General features: G+C 44.4%; 2 protein-coding genes across 2 annotated transcripts in view; both read right to left on the reverse strand.

The window, feature by feature from the left end:
* The window catches only part of LOC109482245 (nucleolar protein 4-like), a 12,004-nt gene extending 3,018 nt beyond the window's left edge, over window positions 1–8,986 (reverse strand). The window contains exons 1-2 of the mRNA XM_019784937.1: window positions 8,461–8,986; window positions 1,015–1,155 (exon numbers count right to left, since the gene is read on the reverse strand). Coding sequence (XP_019640496.1) covers window positions 1,015–1,155; window positions 8,461–8,763 — 444 coding nt within the window. The 5' untranslated portion in view covers window positions 8,764–8,986. The remainder of the gene's footprint in view (window positions 1–1,014; window positions 1,156–8,460) is intronic.
* A 7,946-nt stretch (window positions 8,987–16,932) lies between these two features.
* LOC109482630 (probable thiopurine S-methyltransferase) lies at window positions 16,933–22,343 on the reverse strand. The gene is made up of 8 exons (XM_019785434.1): window positions 22,197–22,343; window positions 21,721–21,813; window positions 21,304–21,433; window positions 19,757–19,809; window positions 19,142–19,216; window positions 18,158–18,243; window positions 17,922–17,966; window positions 16,933–17,615 (listed from the first exon to the last, which is right to left on the reverse strand). Exons 1-8 carry the CDS (start codon window positions 22,319–22,321, stop codon window positions 17,500–17,502), a joined length of 723 nt encoding a protein of 240 aa, XP_019640993.1. The 5' UTR covers window positions 22,322–22,343; the 3' UTR covers window positions 16,933–17,499.
* Between the last annotated feature and the right edge of the window lie 1,148 nt (window positions 22,344–23,491).

Raw genomic sequence — 23,491 nt, forward strand, 5'->3', positions numbered from 1 at the left:
GGGGCATACTTTTTCTTCCAACACTGTGAAAAGATTTTAAGCAAACCAAAAAGAGGGTTTCGTGTGACCATTGAAAAAAGTTCAATAGAATACCACACGAGAAGATTGAAATGCGCAAATTCAGGAAATTCGATATCAAAACACACTGTCCAAAGACCCCTCCCCCAAACACACACACACACACACGAAATTGGAGTACAAAATTCCTAAACTGCCCCCCCCCTACTTTTTTTTTTTTTTTCTTTTTTTAACGGTATCGCTCAATGCAAGGCCAATTATATTTGGCCACTTCTAGGCATAGAGCTAGAGGAACTTAGAGGAGTATATTATAGCTATGTCATGAGATGGCGGTGGACCTTTGTTTTGAAGCTTTGTAGATTGTAATCGGACGGAAAGCAGCTGTTTGGAAGAGAGTTCCATAATTTTGCAGTCCGGGGAAAGAAGCTGTTGTTGTAATATGACTTGGAGACAGGTATGTTAACGGTGTATTGATGAGAACTGGAAGAGAACCTAGTGGCACGCTGAAAGGTTCTGAGTGGAGGAACGAGAAGTGCAAGTTCTCCTGAACATCGACCGTGAAAGTATCTGTAGAAGAGGGATAGAGATGCGACATTGCGTCTGTGTGAGACACTTCCCCATCCCAGTCATATTCGTCGTGCAATCGCAATCAGGGGGGCATTCTGTTTCTAGTTTTCAAATGCTGTGTCGGAAAAGATATCCGGCAAAACTCTGATGCAAAGTTGACCAAACATCCAACGAAAACCGTGACAAAGCCAGGTTTCGCGCAGGCACAGTATGTTCTGCCGACTTTCTATAATAAGGCTATGTCTAACTTTTAGACGAGCAGTAAGATAGCCCTTACATCTTGGCTAGTGTCCAAGAATTAAATGCGTCGGAAAATATATGGTTTGTAACATGCAAAATTCTGATGAAAAGTTGACCAAACATCTAAATAAAAAATGAAAAATCCGGAATTTGCAGTACGTTCATAGTAACGCTAGTAAGAATACTCACAGCTCTGTACGTCCTCTTCTGCCCGGCGTGTTTGGGCGGCCGGCCGTCCCCTTCCGGAGCGCTGACGTGCATGTTGTAGATAATGCTGAAGAAATCCTCCACAACCGCCACGCGCTTAAAGCCTTGTCCTGTCTTCACGTCCTGCAAGTATAACATAAATATGAAAACGATGGTGATGAAGCTGATCTCAAACTATTGTATAAGTTTTAGTTCTGATCTTTATCACTGTATATGGTTGTGATACATATCATTGTATAAATTTGACTCATTGTTTGTTGTTTTTGTTTAGTTTTGAATACTTATGTATGATTACGTTAATTGATATTAATAAGTTATGAGATAGGCCCACGACCAAGCATCTTGGTTCCTTTCCTCCTCCGCATATATTTTGTATGTTTATAGCAAAATAAATCAAATCAATTGATAGAATTTATAACCCCTACAACACACTTTAACTCCGGGACGTTTACGTTTAGTATGCGCAACCTCCAAGCGGGCTAACCCTAAGCCTTTTGTTATGTGAAGCACACTTTAGGCTATTATTGTTCGCACCACTTTTACCATTCAGGAGAGAACCGAAGTCTTTCAAGTTCGTGGAAGAGCTGAAACTGCCTCCTGGCTTCCGAGGTGTGGGTCGGAGGTCGTGAGCTATAGTCATCTAGAGAAGACCATAGTTCACGTCTTCTGTAGTGACCTTAGGTCACCTATATGTCTTTGGAACAAGTTTTTGGCGCATCCATATTAAACGGGGCCATACCCGTTCTCAATCTTTCGCCTGTGCTCGGCAAAACTGTTCAGAAATCCCCCCGTTAACGTGGAGAATAAAACTAGATATCGTCAGTAGGTGCTTTTGTTGTCACAGGTTTCAAAATTCTGGGCGCATCTGCACTTTTTTTGCACTAAAAACTTAGTGCTGTGCACCTGATATTTTACTGTGGGGGCACCTAGATATTTGTGCAGTGTGTCCCGTACGTTAAGGTAGTACTATTATACACCGGTGTCGGCAAAATAGGTTTAGATTGGGACCAAACAAAGTGATTACGAAACTAGTGTTTTTGGAATGGGCCACCTTTTGGATTACAGGTGCATTTCACTCCGTAGTATCCCAGCTCATGTTTTGGAATGGGCCACGTTTTGGAAGGCAACACCTTATTTTTCGGGGAGCCGAACTGAAACCGACCCTCCCATCCCGCCTGCTCCCCGCCTCCTCATTACCGGTATGTCCACCGGGGCTGCAGTTAGATGAGATATGAGCCCCGGCTCGCGCTAAGTTACGGTTGGCCACCCATGAAATCAGGCAAAGACGGTACAAGCTGCAAATGTGCCCCTTGGACCTGGCGGTGGGCGGATTTAAGTGTCGGAGCGATCGCCCGGGCACGCGGGGCATCTCTAACGAGGGGGCCGTGCCGCGGGTCGGTAAGTGGTCGGCGTGACCTAGCTGTGCCCGTCTCACGGTCAACACAGAGTACACGGCGGACAGGGAACGTCGGGGAAGGTTGACGGCCAAGAAGGCCTGTTGTGTCAAATACCGTGTCTATCTTGTTAACGTAGGAGAAATCTATGGAAGCTAGTATGATTTTGTTAAGTTTGTACTCCTTGTCGTACTTTGGCGATATGCTGGAAAGGGCTATAGATAACTTTAAGCGAATGGCTCAGAGACGTCACATAGATGCGTCACAGTAAATGTACAGTCCCAAGCCTGAGGGTGAAAGCACATAGGGCAAACTAGTACTCTCTCGGGAAGGCCGGTGTGTACTTTCGTTGGAAAGCTTTGAATAGTCAAACAACGATTATTTTTAGAAGTTGGAAGTGCAGTTTGAATGTTGTAAAACACAAGCAACCCCTAGTTTTAAGTTGACATGACTGAAAATAAAATCATTGGTGCGTTTATACGACTGAATCACACAAGTGTCACTGGTGTCTACTCTGTACGCTGTCCATTCCACTGCCTTCAATCTCTATGTTCGCCATATTCACATTCTTCCAGTGGAAAGGACGATAAGCTGTATTGTAAATGGTTTCTCCCGCCTGCACATGTGCAGCTGTGATATGCGTGAACCATCGGCCGTGGTCAATGAGGGACACAGGTCGGGCGACGGACACATTATGATATTTCAGACAGGAGGGGCAAACCAGATAAGCTTTGGAGATATACTATCATTAGGGCTTGGTGTACGTTTTAAATCTTGACGGGCAAAAATGATTTTATGCATTTATCGGGACTTACCACACATGTGGAAGGATTGACATGACAGGTGACACAACTTTTGAAAATGTCAAACTTGAGACCATACTGTAAGGTTTGAACCACTCACACTGGGAAGGACCCTGCTCTTTTCACTGAGTGTGGTGGGATCTCTAATGTGCTCGAGGTGGGACTCTCTTTTAACACGGGACCCCCGGTTAATGTCCCATCCAAGAGGACATTCCTAACCTAAGACAGACACTCATTTCACATGAGTCGAGGGAGGAAATAAGTGTTAAGTGCTTTGGGCACAACATTGAGTTCTGCCAGGGATTCGAACCCAGATGCTTTAATACTAGTAAGGAAGCCTTGCACCTTGGCGAGTACCCAAGGATTAATTGTTTGGGGGCAGACATACCACATATAGATTAGCCCACAAATGTGTTTTAAAAGAAATTCCTCCCCTAAATCATACAGCGGACGGACCCTTACGCACAGATTTGCATTTAATAGTATAGTGAAACTTCAGACTCTCCCTGCGACACAAAATCTAGTAACGCTCCTCGCATTACCCCCATGCTGAGGTGATATTTTCGCCGAAAATAACTGCCTCGGGTGCCGCGGTGCAGTTTCCAACCCGTCCATTGCTGCCAGCACACGCTAATCTTCAAGCAGATCTTTTTGGTGGCTGCAGGACAGTATCAAATTGGCAAGACAGGACCAAATTGGCAGTGCAGTTTCCATTTGCCACTGTTGGACAGGCGTAAAGAAAAAGATACCAGTTCTAAAAAATAAAAGTTCGATAAAAACGCCTAAAACACTGCAAACCTAAACCGAAGCCTAAGCCTCTGCTTGGAGAGTAAGCACACGTACAAAGGCACACGACATTGACAGTGGCGTCCTGAAATGCCGCCAAGTCGGGGGGTGAACTCCGGTAATGCCGCCGCGCCTTTACGGATTCACCGCGCGCTCGGCATGGGGTACAGAGTGCGCTCAATCGCCGGGATCTAGATGGGCCCAGTCCTGCGGGCGCGACTCTCTTGTTTTCTCTCCCGCCTGTTTCTCTTTTTTTTTTCAGCGCTCCGCCAGTCAAAGGAGAGGCAGGGTGAAGGGGGTGGTGAATTATTTATCGGACAGGCCCGGCTCTGATCCCGCGTAAATTGGCTGCTGGCTGCCGTAAACGCCTGCCCGGATTCAACCGAGCTCTCGGGGAGGTGGGCCGAAATCGCCCCCATCTATTCATTACTTGGGGGGAGGGGGCATTGCGGCAATGGTATAACTCGCTAGAAGGGAGCGAAGATAATACCCTCGCTTCTGTAACGTTTAAATCCTCTAAAGGAAATTGAAGATGAAGTTCTCTTTGTTAAATATTGAATGCTCTAGATGTGATGTTTTTGCGCAATAAGCTGTTCTCATTTCTCAAATATAAGTACAACAGATTTCAAGAGACTCAATGCTACAGATCAAAATGCAACAAGTCTCATAATGCAAAATAAATATATGCTAACGACTGTTTTGTCATTTTAAAACTCCGAAACCTTTAGATAGCAACGAGAAAAGCCCTGTCCTTGGTGCTGAACTTCCTTTAGGCTGCCATAGTTGATCACTATTGCACCACGCACCAATTATAACATGTACGCGGCGTCAAAATGGCGATAATCTTACAGTTTTAATGATACCAAAAGAGCAAGACTATCTAGATACCCTTTCCCTCGGGACCTTACATGACTTTACCTCCCTAATTCTGAGCGTGTGTGTTATCTGGCAGACTCAAATCGGTGCTGTCTCGCTCCCGCATACACGTACATGCGTGCAAAACAGCAGAACCGTGTATCCAGAACCGTGCTTTATCTAGAACCATTCTGGATAGTCCACGTGTATCCAGAACCGTGCCTTGGGCAAATTAAATCTACGTTCTTGAATACGCGGAGACAATCCAGAACCGTGCCCGATCCTATCCCTAAAAGATTCAGGCATAGAACTAGATAGGCACGGTTCTGGGTACGATAGGATAGGGCTATTCCATTCAAAGCAGAGGAGGGACCTACTTAATCAAAATGTATGAAGAAGTAGAATGAAAATAAGCAGATTGAGTGAAACATTGCCGAGTGAAAATTAAACATGCGTCCCTAGATAATTCTTAAAGAAATAAAGTGTGTGCCTTACTGTATGTCTTTTCTAAACATTTTTGCAATGTCAAGTAACTCAACCCAACGGTTGAGGGTAATATAAAATGGAATATGCGAAGTGCTGTTTGGGGGTGAATGCTGCATCGCAACTGGTGTTCGTTCTAATGATCCGCTTAGGGCCGTGAACCACCTGGTATATAAAATATCGGCAGCAGTCAAGTGATTTTTACGCCGCGCCTTCCTTTAAGGGCGTTAAAAGTGGGGGAAATCGAGGACTCGGTAAACCTGGGCTGCTATAAGGAGACGGGCAGGAACAATTCCTCATGACTAAAGTCATGAACCTCCGCAGACAAATTTGAGCTTGTTGCGCCCAGGAACGCCGAAGATCAAAACGCACTCGAAAGGCGACGAAAAAATATGACCTCCACTCAAGTATAACGGCGTACACCTCTTTGCAATCTACCAGTCCTTGTTGTATACAGTCAAGTTTACACTTATTTTCCACTATTGATAAAAAAAATGCAATATTTCAGCACTTTGTTTAGTGTAACAACGATCAACAACAGAACATGAAAGGTCGGGGACGAGAAAGATGACCTCCCTTCAAGTATAAAGTGGGATCAAGCAAGGTTGAACTTATTTTCCGCTTTAATTCGTAAAAAAAATCAACATTTCAGCACTTTGCTTCGCGCAACAACGATCAAAAACACAACGCGAAAGATCGTGGACGAATTCGGAAAAACACTTTTGTAAAAAAAAATCAATATTTTTAGCGCATCGCTCAGCTTAACAACGATTAACAGCAGAATATATCCTCCTGTACATGGTTTTGACGAGCTTTGGCGACGTTTGGGAAGTTAACCATTCCATTCCACAAGTCACTGGCCTGGGCTTCTGAAAGAAGGGCAATTTTCCACCCTTCAAATTAGTATCAAGTCAGTGATTCTTTGGTGAGTCGAGGTTGCATACATGTATATTGGAAGTTACATGAAGACTAGAGTATACAAACATAACAATAGCAGTTGATACAAAGGTGAAACGTCATCAAAGTAGGTTTTTAATTGCTTGACTTTGTCCTTTTCTGGCAACCAGAGGATAGTAGTAGTATGTGGCCATCTCATCCTTAGTATTTGAGAGTGGCAAGAAATTTGAGAATGAAAAATAGCGAAAAACTAAACGGTGCCTAGGATAAGGTGGCATTGCCACTTCATTTTGCCTGTAACAAAATCTCGGACTGCTCGCATCTACCCTGTCCCGTCCAGGGCTTTAGCGTCGACAGGAAAATTAAAAACGCAGACTGTGATCCAGGATCACTTTTTAATTGCAACCGGATAGTTATTTCAACAGGATTTGGCTGATAGCCGCTCGAAACAATAGTTAGAAGACGCCTGATGACTATTTGGAAATCTCAGAGCCCCAAGTAGTCGTCAAGCCAGGGAAAGAAGTAGTCATTACAGGGACGGTTCAAAAACATTCTGTATGGAGCAAGTTAGGTGGCAGATTCTTCACTGTTTGGACGAACTGTATGAATCAGAATACAAAATCCAAGTAAAAGCTACATTTTCTATGAATTCCCGTGTATTTTTGCGTGATGTTTTGAGCAAATGTCCTTCTTAAAGTGCAGAATACACCCTACGTAATGGCCAAAAATGGCACGTCCCTGCTGAAATCAATGCGCTCCTCTCGGCAACCAATCAGAAGTGGCGAGCGGCGGGAACCACCTGAAGCTCTTCTCTCTCTCTCTCCCACCATGGCGGCCATGCCATGCCGTCCCGGGACGTACGGACAAATTAGCCGGCATCGATCTGAAGCCAAATTACCTGCACAGGACACCCAGCTGTCCTAAAATACGACGTGTACGAAAGACCCTTAAGTACAGTTACATGCCCCAGGGTGTGAGGTAGCGTCCTCGTTTGAAATCGGACCTATGTGAGCGGTATATGAAGAGAGGACGGTCCCACGAAACAGGGGATGGCTGTGTAGAAATCGCATCGCCGGGCCCCCTCTGTTTCTCTCACACACAACAAAGTCAGGAGACAATCAAATCGCCGTGAATGTCGTTTAATGTCAGGAATTACACAGTGGCGCTAGGCGTCATCACTTTACACGCCACGACACGGTACACTCCACGTACGGCGTATTTTGTCGTGTTGGTGTGGTCTAACTTTCAGCCAACATGGCCTCCCGAACAACAATTTGCCGTTTTCGGCTACAGGAGGAAGAAAGCACTATCCCTTATACGCCTACATCGTGAGCTATGGCTCTTAGTCATGTATGAAAGTGCCATTTCTTTAGCGTCCGCTTGTGTCTTGTGGGGTATACAACATGGAACAGAGCACATGCATTGTCATCACTCTCTGTCTCTGTTACTCACGTTTCAACATCCTATTTCTTGCTGTCTGGGGACCAGTCAAAGCTAGGGGTACCTACGAAAGATCGCGTTCGATCACACTCTTCACGGGCGAAATCAAATCTAACAAATTGTGTAATACACAAAAACTTTGTCTTTCAAAAGAGTAAGAAGAATGTTTGGTGTGAGGATGGGAGTCAGTGGAATAACTAGGGATGGAGACAGGCTGGCTTGTGCTGACTTGCACCAGACAGGCAGATGTCCCGGCGTGGAAAATGCAAAAGTAATCGATCTTTGCCAGTGCCACTAAGTACGTGTAAAATCGCCGATTTTCATTTCTACTTTAGCACTGCCGCCGAGTGAGAAATCATTTTTAGTGCCGAAAGGTCCCTCAATTAGAGCCACGGCACCTGGTAGTGTGGCCTGTTTTGCATATATAGGACCGGGAATAGGGAGGGGAATTATGGCCCGGGGAGGGGAAAATTGAGCTACATTGATTGATTTGCCAATTAGGACTGTGGAAAGCAGTTACATCGGAAATAAACCGCAGTAGGACCGAGAGTGACGCACGCTGGAGGGCTGGGGAGAGCTGTCCGATCCGAAATGGCGGGCATTCAACTTGTGTGAGCGGCGCACACGGGACGGCGTGCAGTATGGCCGCCCGCCAGCCCTGTGCGCGGGAGGCTGGGAGAGAAGACTTAATTCCCCACGCCTACAAAACCGGCCGGCTTGGTAGAATATCTAATCGATGGGAGGGCTGTAGAGAGAATCTGTAAACGTACCTGATTTTTCACGGGAACGTAGAGTATCCCCTTCTTGGTGGGCGAGTCGTTGTTGTTTCCCAGAGGGGACAGAACGAACCCTTTGGATTTCACCCAGAAGCGGAACTTGGCGTTGTCGGTGGTGGGCTTCTCGTCGCCCGAGAGGTACCGCGTGATGCGCCGGTACTTTTTCCGGGTCACCGTCTTGGTCTTGCCGCTGTCCCCGTAAGTCTGGACGGCCCATGTCTGAAACTCGCGGTACATATGCTCCCGTTGGGACTTTCCTCCGTCCCGTTCTGCCCCCACTGTCCCGGCTGCGGACATCTTGTTTTCCAGCCCGTGTACAGACTGTGTGTTCCCTCAGTGCAGGACGGTCGAACGCTTGGAATAGAACTTCCGAACGCGGGACGGGTTCTGATATTCTTTTCGAATACCGTCCCGAACGCGATGTAGCAATAATATTAATAACAACCAAAAAAGGCGACCCTGCGCGCGAGGCGAGCGTTACTGGCAGCTCTAGCTCGGCGCCGGCTCAGGTGTTTTGAACCCTTCGTCCTGCAAAAAGGTGCAGGTGGGCGAATATATCCTCATCAGTTGTCTGGGGCGAGAATTCCAGGCGCGGTTGCTGGCCGGGCGGGGCACGCATCGCATTTACCTCTCGGAGCTCTCCTTTCTCCCTGCATCCCGGGCCGGGAATGGGAATTTTCTAATTTGGTCTCCTTAGAGCGATCCACGCTCCTTGATGTGTGGGATACCGAGTGCTTGCTGTTCTGTTATACCACCTGGAGCCCGGGACAGAAAAGAAGAAAAAATACCTTCAATCATTCGGCACGGGGCAAATAATATAAGAATCGGCGAGAAGAAAATAACGCGTTTAAAAATTCTATAGCTACAAGGGCATAACGTTAATAACTTTGCAAGATAATCAGCCTGCAATCATGACTATACTCTTAATACAGCTCGGATTGTTTTTGTTTTCATATCGGCAATATATGTATTGCACATCACAATCTGGATACGGTGTATCTAGGCCACTGTGCTGATTTCAGAACCAATACCAGACATACAAGCCCCAACATGTCCCTGTTTCTCTTCCATGGAGTGAAACTGATGACTGACCTAGCTGTCAACGCGAGGACTAGAAAAGAAGAAGTAAATCACGTGAAAATCGAGAAATCACGTGGCAAGCAGATTGATGGAAAAGTTAATATGACCCGTAAAACAATTAATCCCCATGTATCAATGAAAAAATAAACTCTTCTCTAAGAACTGACAAAGGCAAGCAAAAGCGATATGCAAATTAGAATGCAGAAAAGCTATACTGTCCTCATACAATGATGTTAGATATATATAAACCTGTCTATTCTATTGGAGTGTAAATGTGGGCAGCACAGGCCTCTTGCCCGTCACACAAATCGTTAAAGGTAGTCCCCTCTACTTCTTCTTCTCCAAACCGCAGCTCAGAGATACACGGTATAAAAGAAGACTTATGCGTAGCTTAGTGCCATGCAATGCAGGACAGTGTGGTAAAGGCAGTGTGATGCGGCGTGGTGCAGAATACCGAAGTACTGCGCGATGTTACAGACTTTTGTACGGCGCAGCGCGCGTGTGCATGCAGCGAGGTTCACAAGTAGCTGGAAAATCGTTAAAATCTCCATGCAATGGGGGACTGGTAGTATCACTCTGAATAGGCGGGGATCTCGCTATCCCAGGCCGGCGCACAGAAATCCTCCGAAATTACCCGTGGCCCAATCGACTGACTCTCACTCTCTCTCTCTCTCTCTCTCTCTCTCCCTGCACAAAATGGTTGCGATTTGAGGCCGCGGAGAAAATACGAGCGGGGCGTCGGAGCGAGACGGTCTATCAGAGCCGCGGTCCGAGATGGGGATCTGGAAAAGCCCGTCCGAGAGGGCAGAGATATCCATCAAACTCGCACGTAAAGGGGGCATGCAAGCTAGCGGGGCCCGGGCAGGCCGGCCTGCGCTTCAACATCAGAAAAAATACTCATAATTTCGCCTGTTTTCTTGCTTGCCAACAGTAAATCAAAGACGGGAACGGTGAAAATGATTACGCTGGTTGCAAAGTGTAACCGGCGTTCGCATCAACATCAGAAGAAAATCTCTCTATGTTTACCTTCGCAGAAGAAAAACAAATTATTTTTGCTCTGTTTCTTCTTCATCTCCTCCAAACAAAAAAGGTCAACGACCTGTACCAGACGGCTGTCACCATGGTAACTGCTGTAGCAAACTCCCTGTGGTGTTGGGTTACATTATGCAGCAAGTGGCAGGACTGAGTTGGACTCGTGTCAATGTGGTCGAGTAAGAATAAACAGAGCAGCAGTTTATTAGTCTTGACCATGTGAAGGTGAGCATTATGCTTGGGAAATGTTACCTTTTTAGTTTCCAAGAGAATATCAAAGACGCGGGAACGGTCAGAATGATTACCCTGATTGCATGCACGGTGTAACCTTCGTGGTAAGGTAAGTATACGGTTCTTCGCGGAAGTATCAACAGTAACAACAGCACGGAAGACGGAAACTAAATATGCATGGTTCCTCGCTACCAGCACAGCTGCGAGGGAATAACGTATATCTTTACGGGCGAATCTCTGCTGTGAGGTGGAAGGGAATTTGCGACCCTTTTCAGGATAGGTTGAGAGGCCTGTACAACAGCGATCGGTTGGGAAACTTCGAGAAGCCTGTGGTAACTTATTACTTAAGGGTTCATCCTTCGTATGTCCGGAAACCAATAATGGACATATTTTGACTATGACTCAAACCTACATCGTCGACACAAAACGGCTTATACCTGACTAACGTTTAAACTGCCTACAAAAATCATTTAATTTTACATATTGATCCATTTTTACCTGTTATCTCTGTATTTTGGAACACTCATTTGCTGTTATTTGTTGTTTCGTTATTTGTTATTGATTTGTATTTGTGGTGAGACTAAAATTAGCGATTTGCTAGAGTTGCCCACTCCGGTGTTCTGTACTCTTTATATCGTTTCATATTGTTGGGCCTTTTCATACTCCACTGCACACAGAAAAGAAATCAAGCGCAACAATAACTATATCAAAAGTAGCATTAGCATTACTTCTTATAAATTACTGTTTATCATTTTATCATGTTCTTGCAATTAGCCCTCGGGCATGGATTTGCAATAAACTTTCAATAATTTCAGTTGTTTCATAGAAAAAACGTTGAGACTCTCGTCCTCACAGTTGACAAATTCGTGACCGGTTGCAGAATATCGGCGATATTGGTGATGCCGGGGAGAGGGCGTGTGACGGTGCGGAATGGTCCGCTCAGATAATACACACACCAAAGATAGACAGAGAACAAAGCTGGGCAGAGATCGTCTGTTTTCCGACGATAAGAGAAAAAACAGTACAGTTCCATTTGAACAAACCAGTTGTTGTATTACAGAAATCGCGATAATCTTTCTGTAGTGCCGGTTGGTGTCAAGCAGAATATTACATTTCAGGACTTTACAATAGTTCAACGGCCGGGTATATCATCACCATCGCACATCGGTAACACCCATACCTTCATAACTTCATACCTAATCAATACTAAAACGATGCTCTGTCGAGTGGTGTGCAGTGGGGGGGGGGGTATTCTGAATCTTCCCTTCCACAGTTCCAAATCATATATGTTTCGTCTACTTGGCCATCTTTGTACATCGTGGCGTTAGAAAGTGACCATAGTAAAGGGAAACACGAAATCGGTGATTTCAGACTTCCAGGAAGTGTTTGAGTTTTTTGTAAATGTATTGGAACTGTGTTGTATGATAACCGATTGAAATATATCAAAGAAAGGATTATTACTCATAACTCGGTTGAATGACGTAACGTACTCCGGTATTACACCATGGTTTATGTTTCGTCCCATGATTACACAGTACATATTCCTAGCGACCTCATAACACATCATACCACACAGGGCATGCCAGGCCAGGTCATTACCCTTTCAATCAACCGAATCCCAATCTCCGCCCACCCACTTCCAATCCTCCCTGCTGAGGATGAGAAACATACAAACGCCCCTTAGACCAGCGCAGCCCAAACCATTACTTCCGATCCGGAAGTGATAACTTCAGTGTGAATTGAAAAAAAGTAATCAGTACAAACATTGCGCTAATTGTGTTGTTTCCAGATCCATCCTCAGGCACACTATGTCAAAGGAATTATAGATGGGTGGAAAGCTACATTTTACAACTGCATGGATAACATTTCAAGCTGTTCAAAGTAGCGTCGATTATTTGAACGCGAAAATTCCGAAAACCCTTTTTAGGAAACCAGAATTCCGAGCTCACGCCGTTGCATACAGCCCTAGCGATGAAGTCGCCTGATTGGCCCACAAGAGGACTCCAACGTGTTGCAGCAAGGTCAAGCCATGTTGGCAAGCGACCGTTGAGAGGGGGTTTACATGTGGAGAAGGCGGGAGGGATCCTGTCAGGCATTCAGAACGGCCTGATGCGGCACATGAGCACTCTCCACGGAGCCCTCTCGTTATATTAGGACAATGAATTGATTAACTACACGATGGGTGACCTTTCGTACTGCGTTTTGACACACTAACATACTTTAAGTTTTCTCAGTTTGTATGTTTGTATCTGAGTGACCGTACAACGGCCAAACTTGGATTTGACTAATAATTGGAATATGTACATGCAAAAGTGGGATTTCAAAGACAAAGAAACACACAAAACGTATAAAACTTAGTTCCTTATCAATAAAATTCGTTCAGCGACCTGTCAAATCTTTGACCGGTCAGCGGCCGCAGCCTACAGTATGAAGGATTTTGTAATTACTTCTTTACTGGTTTTGAACCAATTCAATGTTCGTTCGTTGCATCAGCATATATATGCTGGTTCGAGTGATATCAATGCATCCTCTTCCTGTGCGATATTCCACTCGAGAGTCCTTGTGTACCCTTGACGTACCGCACGGTTGCGCGGTGTGTGAGTGTTCTGGTGTTTGTTAATGCAGGGGTCCTGGAGTGGAGTGCGACAGGGTGGGATATGTCCGATGTACGGGCCAGGCAATTTCATGACTTTTTTTACGGCATGTCTTTGAAAAAAAGCCGAAACACTCCTATCACTAGTTTAGCTGAACGATTTATTCAGTCTCTGCTTTTTGGCTACACAGGACATTCGTGACTGGAAGGATTTTAGTTAAGATTTTAAACTGCATGGTTCTTTTGACAATGACATACGATATAGTAACTAGAAATGTACCATTTACAAAGCAAATTCATACTGCTTACATTCACATGGTCCAGCTCAACAAACTACTGCTCTGTGTATTCTTACTTAAACACATTCATATATATATGGCGACCAACCCCTCCAACTCTGCCTTGCTACATAATGATACCCACCACCACAAAGTGTCTGCTACAGCAACAGTTACAAGGTGAAAGCCGTCTGGTCCAGGTCATTGTCCTTATGTGTTCGGGCAAGCAGAAGAAGAAAACAACAGGAAAAAGCAGCGATTTGATTTGCAGCCTTACTACCCTAGTTCTGTGGCTGATGTGTTGTGTTCTTCCCTTACTTACTATCTTTCTATCACTGATTCGTCACCCTTCCTCCGTTTGTTATCCCCAATCGACAGTTGGCATGTTGAAGACGGATAATAGGGGACGATTGGGTACCGAGATTAACCAGAAGCACAATCTTGAATGATATCGACAGCTCTCCTCCTAACAATCTCCAGTTCCTGACTTCTTTTTTTCAATCATTAGTGGAAGAAGAGGTCCCACTTTTTCTGCAGAGTGGGTTTTGTGAGGTTGTGGGGGTTGTAGTGTTCTTTTTGCCATTCCATGACACAGTCGATGAAATAGTAATTACAATAAGAACAACAAGGGTGCGTCGGTATTCTCGTTACTAGTATATGTTTGATACGATCCAGAGTTATCTGATTATGTATTACACCGGCCTAACGGCAGGATACATTTTTGGTAAGATTCAAATAATACAAAAACATTGAAAGAGGAGCGGTATTACTTATGGTGCCAAATCTTCAGAACATCATATGGTTTCATCAACGTGTCAATTAAGAACCAGACGCGGTAGAACATTCTATAGTTAGACATTTTAAATTACAATTTCCTGAAACTGGGCGCAGACGCAGCAGCTTTCTCCAACGTTTGAAATGAAATTTCCATAAGCAAGTTATTTTTACTGAATTCATATTCAATTTGCCACAGACCCAGAGGCGATGTGCTGCTGTCGACTCAAGCTATTCTAGGACATACGGGTAGAGGCAATTGTTGCTGGAATCGTGATTATTCGATGCAACGTTTTCGCTGTGGCACGTTTCTTTCTAATGATACAGCCTCTACCAGTCATCATTCATACATACACAAATCCTTACCAAAAGGGACCTTCTACGGTCCTTTTTGGTACGTAACGACACGAAAATCTAATATAGGTGCTGTTGACAATGACAAGGAGGTGCTACAGTGTTGTGGCATCAACATCCTGACTCCACATCGTCTCCTGATAATAACGTACCGTCCCTGGCCTGTTTCCCCATGTCTCTTGGCAATAACGTACCGTCCCTGGCCTGTTATGTCCCGTTGTCTTTCCTCCTAAGACAATATTGTACCATCCCTGGCCTGTTTCATCTCCACTCGTGACAATAACGTACCGTCCCCGGTCGGTTTCACCCCGTCTCCTGGCAATAACGTACCGTCCCGGCCTGTTTGCCCCGTCTGCAGACAATAACGTACCGTCCCCGGACTGTTTTGTCCTGCCGTGCGCCCCTGTGGTCCCGGCTGACCCGCACGGGGAGCTGCGTTCTGCCGCGTGCCGCGTGGGTGTGATCGGAATTGAAATCTGGTTATGTGGCGCCCACTGTTTCCTACATACAGCTCGTTCGGTACCGAGCCGGTGCAAGGAATAACAACAGAAATACTTGTTGCGGGATAACACTCCCTTTCTACGGGTACATATGCGATTGCTGAGCGACCAAATATTTGATATGAATTTCATAGATAAAGAACGACTAGTATTTTATGCTTTTTGTTTTTATTACCTTCTGAATTATACTTCTGTATCTTGTATCATATTTCAATTATGGCATCAGGGGTCACACATCCAAATTTGGTGGCTCGGCGATCGCTGAGTCCAGTGGAAAGGGGGACTAGCTACCACTGTCATTTCAGCACCAAGGACATGTCCGCATTCACAGCGTTGTTATTCCGCGCAGAGGAAGGGAGAGACCTATGACTAAGTGTAACGGCTCACGTGCAACATGTCGCAAATTCCGCAGAACTAGGCCGGGACAAGCACGGCGGGGTCACCGGGCAGCATGAAAGGTTGCCATTTAGGGCCTGTCGCTAGGGGCACTTATCCGGAACAGTGGCTTGCTGTAAATGCGCAGGAGTCGCGCCTTTGTCACGTACTCAGATCGATCCCTGAGACAGGTCTGGGTCTTACAGTAATCGACTCCCCGTTGGACTGAAGATAGCAGACTAACATCGCGGGTTCAAAAACAGTAAAATTTTGCCACACGGGAAGAATAACTTGCCTGGGGAGTTTGGCCGGCGTTAGGGTTTTTTTGCCCGCGAAATGAAACCCTGATGTTGGGCTCACTCCCCTGGCCAGTCAGACCCTATTTTTGCCGAATTTTACCATCCTAGCCCCCTTTCGAAAGGCCTGGTGGGGAAGAGGGCTAGACTGAAGCCATCGATTAGCAAATCAAACACAAAAAAAAACTCCTTTATACCAAGAGGGTTTTAAACCTCCGTGTTTATACCAGGAGTACTGTCGTCCATTTCATGCCCGAAAAACCTTACATCGTTATTATTTATCGTTGTATTTTAGTCGTCTTGACTACTATACTAGCATGTCGCTAGGTCATTTCAATATCGATATTGTAACGTTGATGATATTTTCATTTTGATGACAACTTTAGGAATGCACATAAATACATCACAATTCAGTCTCAACGACTGCAACTTTAATTGCATAATAAAGTTTTGAAGGGGGCCGACTGGCAGTCTGCAGCGCTAACGATATGCGTAGAGAGTTATAAGGGATCCCGGGCCTGCTACGGTCTGGAGGCAACCGCGGCCATTCTCTTGCTTTGTTGCACGAGAACCATTACTGACCTCGACACCACTCGGGCAAGCGAAGCCAGAGAACGGCACTTATGATTTCTTTCAGACGGCGAGCTTCGGCAGCGAAGTCTCTTTTGTGGTTCACAACAAAGGAAACCGTGGATGCCTTTTCCACATCTCAAAGCCGAGCCTCGCCTCGCCGTTTAGATGTGCCAGAAGTAAAGACACGACCAAAGGTCGGACGTGCTGCAGCATCTACCATGAGAAGAGCGGCTCCCTTGCGTTCTGTCCACCCGGGGATTATGAAAAGAACCCTCCATTCAGCAGCACCGTTATTCCGTCCGTGTGATCCGGGTGGAAGGGTCGTAACTCGGTTGGGAACTGTTTGCGACCTTGTGTGACACACGCTACAATGACAGCACTGCTTAAAATGCCTTTTATTGCATACTGCTGCATACTGGACAAGGTGCCGGGTGCAGGTAACGTTGAAGATAACCTGCATCAGAAAAATTTTACCTGCACCACTCTGATTTATGGAAGTATGGATCTTACTAAAACTGTTCAGTAAAATGGTCATTATTGATTTTATTCTCAATAGGTAAAAGTCAATGCATCAACTAAAAATCCACATACACCTACATGTATATATAAACGTAGCACATGGGCCGGTGCAGGTTAGGTGAAGGTAGACGTCAGAAATACCTGAGAAGTATGCAAATGGCTTATTTCATGTACTTGTCATTCCTCTTAAGACATGGTTTTTCTTATCATAGTGAAAGTTTCCATTGCAAATTTTAGCCTAGAGGCTAATTTCAGGTACATGTACATGTAATATGACAATGAAATAAAAGGACGGACAATGGATACCAATATAACATGTGACTACTCCAGTCTAATTCTAACACTAAATTCTAACTTGTTAAATTATATGTGCTATATGTTAAAATTGAGTGGAATGGAGAAGTCTTGGCCACACTGTCTACACTGACTCAGTTTGAAGCCTTGATGAGAAAGTAGAGTGTTTTGATCCATGGAAGGTTCCACAGTTTGCCCAGCCTTTCTGTGTGATCCACCGTGTCCAGTAAGGTCATGTTATAATCACCTCCTGGGGGTGGCAGATTAACTACTGTTAGTGCCACTATTTCTGTTGTCTCATCTGAGCACTTTTTGAACTCTTGAACAACAAACACATGCACATATATACATATGAACAAACAAACACACACATGCACACACACAGTCACACACACACACACACACACACACACACACACACACACACACACACACACACAGATGGACACATACACACAAACACAAGTTTTAGTTACCTACATGTAGTCCATTTGTACGTACAATGTACTTTTAAGTATTCACCCTGTAAACCTCTAAGTGACTTATTCTTACTCACCAAGAAGCTGTTTTAATTCATCCTCTGGCACATGGTGGGGTGGACCTGAAAAGGGTAATTTAAACAAAAAGCCATTATAAAAGGTGTTGACATGGATTCATCCAAGATTCTCATACTTTTTTAAAGTGAAAAACTTCATATATTAGTAATTTAAAATTATAATACTTTGCCTTACATTGCACCTGTTTTAGTTATTGTGCAATTTGACTATACCTGGGAACAAGCTGGGCTCATACCTGGGAACAAGCTGGGTTCATAGTTCATGACCTCCATCAGACACCTCCCATCATGCTTCAGCAGGGTCTTCATCAGCTGGATGTACCTGAGAACAGAAAATTTTAAATTTCAGATATAAGATCGAAAATTTGATGGACTTGCCAGTGGTCAACTGAAAAGTTACAGTCTACAAAACTAATAAGCGACCCCTCCCCACCCCCATTTACATGCACCTTCCCCTCCCATGTCAAGAGCCGTCTGCCAATTGAAGTTCAACCTGGAAGAAGGAGAAGAAGAAGAAGAAAAGAAAAGAAAAGGCTTAGAATCTGAGGGTCAGCCGGTTTTTGCTGCTGAAAAAACTGAAAACACAACATTTTGTTTCCTAGGCCTAAGCCCTCCTGGCCAAACATACAGCTTTCAAGTGGTCCAGTAAGAAATCCACTTTGCTGCAGAGGAACTCAGCGGAAAGAGGGAGTGACAGAATGGGGTCAGCTGAAGCTTACTGCAGCAGACTCCCCACGGTTCGGCCATGAACTAACTGGACTCGGGAGATCACCTGGGCTAGCTTTATGTCCATTCCAGTTATCACAACCCCATCGAGCACTGTACATGACAGAAACCTGTTGTCAATATAGGACTTTGAATATTGGAGATGACCAGAGATAGATAGTTGAACATCTAGTAAGATGAGTGGTAAAGCTTGAAGGATTGGGGTAATGGGGACTGCTGTAGACAGTGGTTCTGGAGAATGACTCTAACGCTTCTCTATGACTTCTGTAAACATCAACATGCAGCAAATACGGTGGTGACTACTGGTAGACTTTGGATTTGAATTTCTCAGTTATACTTTTCACAGGTTCTGCATGAAACATTACAAATATTACTTTCGATTTGAATTTCTTTTTTTTCACTCAACATGCAAAATCAAGCAATAAATTTCACTGCTTCTGATGAAATGACATTTGAGCTCATTATGTGACAATTGATCACTGTTAGACACTCACTTTTCGTGATCAGCTTCGTTGATGGCCACAAACGCTCCCCTGTCCCAGATGGCATCAAACTGACCCTTGACCTCACTGTATAGGGCAAACACAAAAGTCAAGGATGAACAAGTAAAGGTCAGGGTCTTGTTGTAGAGTCTACATGAGTCTTTCAAATACCAGCACTAGCTTTTCAACAGATGTGACCACTACTAGCTAAAGGTAGGAACTGTATTGTGATCATAAATGCATCATAACAATGGACAGCAGTTAACCAATATGTTCTGCAGTTTACAAGCACATTGGCAGCACCTGTGCAAAAACTGGTGAATGCATTGTGCATAGCACTTCAGCATTAACATTTAATATCAGGTTCGTGATATTCCCTCAATAGTTTTCAAACATTGTGCTGGAAAAGTTATCATCTTGATGCAACATTGACCAAACATCCAAGAGAAAATGTGATAAGTCTGGGTTTTGCACAGGCCCAAAACTGCAGGCAGCAAATTTTTAGGAGTGGGCCTTAAGCTAACAGGGCTGGATTTAAGGCTAACTATCCTTCTACACTAGATGTAGTTTTTTGGTCATCCAGGTGAGAAGGTGTGAAAGTGAAGAGTAACATGCAGCAACACACACCTGCTGAAGTTGAAGTAGTCACAGATATAGATGGAGATCCTGCCATCCATTCCCTGTGGATATTAGATCAAAAAGGTCAGTTAGAAGCCTGGAGTCCAGCCACAGGGTAGCAGATCTTGGAGAGCAGCCTAAAGCTATTACAAGGCTGGACCCCAGGCTAGTTGGTTAGGGCCATGTAGCAAGTAAATTATATGGATGACATAATCTGCAGACTCCAAACTTAATGTGGGAGTGGAAAAAACAAGATGCTGTTATAAGCACCATTTAGGCACAGAGCCCCTCAGAGGTGTGGTATGAAGACTCTAAGTCTAAGCCAACTGCTATCCACTGCAGTGTCATGGACCCCTGCAGCTGTACAAGTGGATAGTGTTTAGGGCCTATTCTTTTTTTAATAGACATTTGAAATCTTTCATTTCAGCCCCATCTCATACAGTGTACTGATAATCACAGAGCACATCAAAACCGTAGATTTTACAGCAGCAGTTTTTTTATGGATCCATCCGCTTTTTAAAGAATTGGAAGTGCCCCTTATATTATTGTTTATCACTTTTCTACTAAACCATCACAACAGGTCCAGATATCACACTTTGAACCTTTTCCACCAACCCGTTCATCACATTTCATGAGGAGATCTGTACTTTTATCACCACTTTGGCTGGGTTAGATGCAGGGCTCAAAATACTTTTTTCTGCATGTACATGCACTGGTGCAGGTATAGCATTACCTGCTCTAGACAAATTCAATCTGAACCACTGAGAATTTAAGAATTTACAATGTATATGGTTCATACTAAAAACTGTTCAGAAACCATTGCCATTATTTTTTTTATACTTTGTAGATGGTAACAGTCAATGCATTAAATACATATCCACATAGCATACACTTCCTTATATTTAAACCAAGTACATGGACCAGTGCAGGTAGACATCAGAAACACCTGCACAATAATCCCAATTTCACCTGCACTTAGGTGCATATGCATCCAGCATTTTGAGCCCTGGAAAGGTTTGTGCCAGTTAACATCATCTGCCTGGGCAGCGAGGCCTCTCTCCTGTCTCAGACATGGAGACTGCTGGGCTCGGAGCCTTTATCACTAGTGGCTGTTTCAATATCCGGCTGTCAGAGCAGCTATCCAAGCATCCTGCCATAGTCTCCACTGGACTAACAACGCGGGTTCAAAAACTGTAAAATTTAGCCAAATAGGGAGAATAATTGGCCAGGGGAGTTTGGCCACCGTAGAGTTCATTTGCTTGCTTTGGAGGGGAAAATCAACCCTCCTCTACGGACTGACTGTTCTGGTCAATTATTTCCCTTTTTTGCCAAATTCTACTACTTCTACCCCTATATATAGGAAGGCCTGGTGGTGGCTGGAAAAGGGGAATCTGAGCCTAAAGCAGTTGTCATTTTAGGCAGTTTAATCTTTAGATTCTTTTATAGATCTTTTATATTTAGATTACACTCACCTCCACCATAGTGTAATATGGCAAATAATTTTTTGGGAGGTTGAATTTTGCATACACGTGTGTGTATTGTTCTCCACACCTCACCTGGTATAGTTTCCCATTCACTGCAGGTGCATCAGTTATCGTTGGCTGAATGTCAGACTCCTGAAAAAACTGGCGCACACCATCCTCCACTCCCTCCACACCAACAATGGTATGTCCCTGGTCAGCAAGCCTGCAGGAAGACATACACATGTTGAAGTGGTATAATTCTATACTGCACTGGCTGTGTAATGTTACGTTCAGTTGTTACCTGTGTGCATGGAAATATTATTGTGTTTGATGTGTTTGTTTGTGTTTGTTTGTTTGTATGTTTGCTTGTGTGTCTGTAGGAGCCCTACCTACCAAATATCAAGACAATCCACCTTAGCCTTCTTGCTGTTGACACACAGACTCACAAACACACACACATGAATGCTACCAAAAAAGATAGCCTTCTTGGCAAAAGTAACAATCACCTACCACTTCATGTCCACAGCTTTTCCACACAGAGGAAACAGGAACTTCAGCCCAGATCTGCCACCTGTCAGCTGTTCCAGGTGCTTCGACAACATCCTGTAGAAATGGCAAACAACGAATAACAAACTAGTGCACAGTGAAACAGTCATGGTAACCCTGATGAACATGACAGGCGCACCACATCCCAATCTACCAAGATTTCTACATTACTTCTGACACAAAACATAGCCTCCTTTTCAGGCGTTCCGGGATAGTTCATTTGGGGGGGGGGGGGGCTTATCTTATGATCAAGCATAGATCGCATACTTCAGAAGCTCTGCCAAATTCCAGGGACGGCATACTAGGGTTGGTGGCCGGAGCTCCTAATGCGTGCAACCTACGTTTGATCAGAAAATAAGCCCCCACCCCCCAAGAAAAATGATCGATCCTGGAAAGCCTGAAAAGGAGGCTACACAAAACACACGATCAGTCAGACTCACGGGTGGACACCCTTCACATGGAACTGTGGGTCCTTCCCATCATCCTTTGCCCTCAGCCAGCCCTTCTCCCACTGCGGCAGCTTCACCACGCCCGGCTGCTCATATGGGATGTCATTAGTTGCCATGGTACGTAACAGTTGCTGCAGACAGAAGGAAAGAACACATTGGCAGAACGCAAGTTGCACCTGCAACAAAACCCGTAATGTATTGTGCATAGCACTTATATAAAGTTATATTTGCACAAATAAGGTTAATATGATAATAAAGCACCAAGTTCACAAAAAGTCGCAAATATATTTCATTTCTTGTTTCTTATCTTAATGATTCTCTCACACTAGTTGTAAGTGGGGATTATATAATATCAAGTTTTCCAAATGTTTTCTTATGAGTGTTTAAGTGTTGAAATTGAAAATTAGTGACCATACAATTAATAATAATGTATTTTGGAAGCTTAACACAAAAGTCTGCTACTGCAGTACAGATGACAGAAAAGGTTTTAGAATTCATGTCAGCTCGACAGTTTTTTTTGGTCTTCCTCAAGTTTTTTTGGTCTTCCTCAAGGGGAGGAAGACCAAAAAAAACGTAAAAGTAGAAAGACGTATTAAAAACGCGAAAATACTGCCAAAATACCGAGCGACCCTACCTCTGCTTGGAGAGTAGTTAAACACCGATTGTAGACCACCCACGTTCACATGAATGAATATTAAAACCTCAAAGTCAAACCTTAATCAAAACCAATTTGGTGGGGCCAGACTGTGCCAGCCACATTTCGACTTAAGCACCTCAGAAAACTCAGGCGAAAGACGAGGTGACAAGTGCTGGGCTTGGTAAGGACTTTAATCAGGATGATAATGTCACCCCACCACACCAAGCCCGGAGGGAAAGGGAGAGAGGAAGTGGGTAGAGGTGTGGACGGCAGGAGTGGGCGTAGACCAGTCGAATATGTGAACAACAAAAACAAATAACAGTGGCGAAACGCGAGATAACGAGTTCCGGACTAGAAGTTAAGCTACAAAAACGCAGGAAAGTAAGTACGGGACTAGGAGTTAAGCCTACCAAAAGTAGGTACCTAGTTCATGACTATAAGAAAACAATTTCAGAACTAGTAGGTAAGTACTACAGAACTTGAGTAACAATTTCGGAACTAGTAGGTAAGTACTACAGAACTTGAGTAACAATTTCGGAACTAGTAGGTAAGTACTACAGAACTTGAGGAACAATTTCAGGACTAGTACGGTAAAGTACTACACAACTGAATAACAATTTCAGGACTAGTAGTTAAGGACTACAGAACA

Source organism: Branchiostoma belcheri, unplaced genomic scaffold (assembly GCF_001625305.1).
Source record: "Branchiostoma belcheri isolate BF01 breed outbred unplaced genomic scaffold, Haploidv18h27 scaffold6, whole genome shotgun sequence".
In the NCBI taxonomy this organism is placed as follows: Eukaryota; Metazoa; Chordata; class Leptocardii; order Amphioxiformes; family Branchiostomatidae; genus Branchiostoma; species Branchiostoma belcheri.

Coding starts and splice junctions, on each gene's coding strand:
- LOC109482630 (XM_019785434.1), bottom strand. CDS start 22,321: ATGGCAACTAATGACATCCCATATGAGCAGCCGGGCGTGGTGAAGCTG. Junction 21,814..22,196: donor CATGTGAAGGGTGTCCACCC/GTGAGTCTGACT, acceptor CCATTTCTACAG/GATGTTGTCGAAGCACCTGG. Junction 19,217..19,756: donor GACTACTTCAACTTCAGCAG/GTGTGTGTTGCT, acceptor TGCCCTATACAG/TGAGGTCAAGGGTCAGTTTG.